The sequence below is a fragment of the Rhinolophus hipposideros genome (genome assembly GCF_964194185.1).
Source record: "Rhinolophus hipposideros genome assembly, chromosome: 5".
Taxonomy (NCBI): domain Eukaryota; kingdom Metazoa; phylum Chordata; class Mammalia; order Chiroptera; family Rhinolophidae; genus Rhinolophus; species Rhinolophus hipposideros.
Window position 1 is genome coordinate 54,401,581 of NC_138051.1, and position 3,057 is coordinate 54,404,637.

General features: G+C 56.1%; 1 protein-coding gene across 1 annotated transcript; it reads left to right on the top strand.

Moving 5' to 3' along the window:
* Nucleotides 1-540: 540 nt before the first annotated feature.
* On the top strand, nucleotides 541-2,806 carry C2CD4A (C2 calcium dependent domain containing 4A). The gene is given in 3 exon segments (XM_081049782.1): nucleotides 541-888; nucleotides 1,348-2,072; nucleotides 2,075-2,806. Coding segments are annotated over 2 exon segments (1,134 nt in total). The 5' UTR covers nucleotides 541-888; nucleotides 1,348-1,396; the 3' UTR covers nucleotides 2,533-2,806.
* The last annotated feature ends 251 nt before the right edge of the window (nucleotides 2,807-3,057 follow it).

The window sequence follows — 3,057 nt, forward strand, 5'->3', positions numbered from 1 at the left end:
AATGAACACAGGTCAGTTTCAAAAGGAAAAAAGGTCTCTCAAGTAGGCTGTGCCAGATGTGGTCAGGGTGCCTCCAAAGGATGATTCTATAGCCCAGCTGTATTCAGGTGTATATTTTCCCAATCAAAAATGAGCACACATGGTTTAAGAAGTGGGTTGTGATATTTTTTTAAAAGAGAAGTATGATACTATCTTACATGTAATCTTAAGTATATGCTACACGATTTTTTTTTTTTTTTTTTACTTAGGGATTTACCCCTGTAACGCAGATCAAGATATGGAATATTTCCAGCATCGCCGCCCAAAAATAACATTTAAATTCAGAACAGAAACCAGAAAGCAAGTTAAGAAACGTTGAAAGTTGGGCAATGGAAAGGCTGGGTTTAGGAAAGGGTTTTAGGTAAGAATAAGACAAACCCGACTTTTATCTTCTTTTAGTGGTGGGTGTACAGTGCTGTGCATTTCACATTCATTACGTCCATCCATCCTCACAGTGACTCAGCGATATAGTAAAGATTTAACCCTCTTTTGCAGGTGAGGAAATAGAAACTCGTTCAGGATTTCCGAGGACAACATGCCCACTCTAAACAGGAGAGAAAAATAATTGGATCTCCTGAATTTGCGCAGCAGATTCAGCCACGTGGCAGAGGGAACGCTGGGGGTGGGGAGGAGGCCTGGAGTCGGATTACCAGGCAGCGTAGCTCCCGCGGGTTCATTGGTGGGCGTTCCAGGACCCGGGTATAAAGGCTCAGGCTGGCTGTGGACAGCGTTACTGAACCCCGCCGCGCTCCTTTCCTGGTTCGGGCTCCAGACAGGACGGTTCCGTGCCCCTCGTGGTCGGGGCTCCAGGTAGAATGGTTCCTAGACCCATCTGACGCTGGACCTCAGGTACATTAGATGGGCTACACAGCCTTGCTTAATTCCCCCGCGGACTTGAGGCTCTTAGACCCTAAAAAGAGTGACTACGCCGAACGTCCTGGGGGGGATAATTATTTTAATTCTGAGCACTAGAGTGCAGTAATCCAAGGATTCAGGAAGCAATTGCACAAGCAAAGCGCCTGTTGGCATCGAGACAGCGCTAGGCCAACATTTTGAGAATCTGCTTTAGGCCAGCGAGGGCGGATCGAGATTAAAGTAAGAAGCCCCGAAATATACATGACAACGGAATAGAGAAAGGACAAAAGAACGATTGTTTTTCAATCTCTGAAACACAGTTTGCAATAGTTTGAGGGGATGTTCGTCTTGAGCGCGCAGGAGAAAGCACCCCAAAAGGAGAACGAGCTAGGAATTGGTACGCCCTGCAGGGCTCTCTCTCTCTGACGATCGGTGTGCCCTTGTGGATTGCAGGCTGCCCAGCTCCAGCAGAGGGTCGTTCAGAGCCGGCACTGGCTGCCTGATGTCGTGCCTGGAGCGGCTCAGCTTGGATCCCCAGCGCCTCCTGCGGGGCGGGAACCGGCGTCTACAGGGTCAGGCCCGCCGAACCCCCGCCACCATGCGCGTAGCGTGCGCAAACGTGCTCACGCCAGACCGCATCCCTGAGTTTTGCATTCCCCCGCGACTCGCGCCCTGCCGGGCACTGGCTGCACTCAGGGACTCCTGGGGCAAGGAAGGAAGGACAGACGACGGCGCGGGGCGCACGGACTGGGACCCGCGCTCGCAGGCCGCCCTCTCTTTGCCGCACCTGCCCCGCGTGCGCACCGCGTACGGCTTCTGCGCGCTGCTGGAGAGCCCGCACACCCGCCGCAAGGAATCCCTTTTCCTCGGGGTCCCCGGCGCCTCCACGCTCCTGCAACCACCCGCCGCCAGGCCTGCGCTCCGCCCTCGGTCCCACGCCTGCGGCGGCGGAGGAGACGTCCCCATTGGGCCCCAGGGCGGAGCCGCTGCCCCTGCGAGCCCCAGTAGTCCCCGCCCGCCCTGGAACTCGGTAGCCCCGCGGCCCCGCGGCCCCCGCCTCCTGCGCGCCCCCGAAGGGCTGCTGAACCGCGCACTAGCGCGGGCCTGGAGGAGTCGTGGCCTGGCCCGCGCCCGCTCCGTGTCAGGCGGGGACGAGGACGAGGAGCGTGGCGCTGGCTCCGGGTCCCGGCCCGGAACCCCTCCGCATCCCCTTCGCCGTCCCCCGGCCCGCGGCCCGCACGTCTGGAGGCGGAAGGCACCGTGACTCTGGGCCGCGCCGGCGGCGCCCTGCGCCTGGCCGCCGAGTACAGCCGGCCAAGCGGGCGCCTCCGCATCCGGCTGCTCGGTGCCGAGGGCCCGGCGGGAGGACCTGCTGAGTTCGCCGCCGTCGGCTGCCGGGTCAGCTTCGTCCTGCAGCCGCCGGGCAAGACGCGCCAGCGGCGCAGCGCCGTGGTGCGCCGGAGCTGCACGGCGGTCTTCGACCAGGACTTCTGCTTCGACGGGCTCTCGGAGGACGAGGTGCGCCGCCTGGCGGTGCGCGTCGAGGCAGAGAACAAGGGCCGCGGCCTGGAGCGGGGCCGCCTGCTGGGCCAGGGCGAGCGGCTGCTGGGCTCTCTCCTCTGCTCCGAGGGCACGTAGGCCTGCCAGCTGGTGACACTGACAGCAGCTTTATACAAAATAAACGTGTATTTATTCTTCTCCTGAGGCCTTTGTTCCAATCCAATATTGGCAGAGATGATACTGGTTTAATTATCACAATGGATGTGATATTTTGTGTAGATGCCTTCAAAATTCTTTTCAACAAATGGTATGGTGGTCTGCAGTAGCGTTTCCCACTGTAGCTAGCCAATTCCATTTCATTCGTTCCCCACAGTCATGTTGGGAGGTAATGAATTACATGAAGTATTAAAACGAGAGAGTAATCTATTTGTTCCAGTCTCCTCATTTTGAAGTTTGTTCATTCCACAACATCCACTGAGACCATCTTAGAGCATTGATTACTTTTAAAGTATTGTTTAAGATCCTGGACAAGAAAACGAAGCCAAGAGAGGTGAAGTGACTTTCCAAGATCAACAGTGAATTAGTAGTAAGAACTCCAAGGTGATACCCTTGACTATATCTTGTTGGAAAAGCAATGTAGAAATTTAAACCATTTTAGTATTT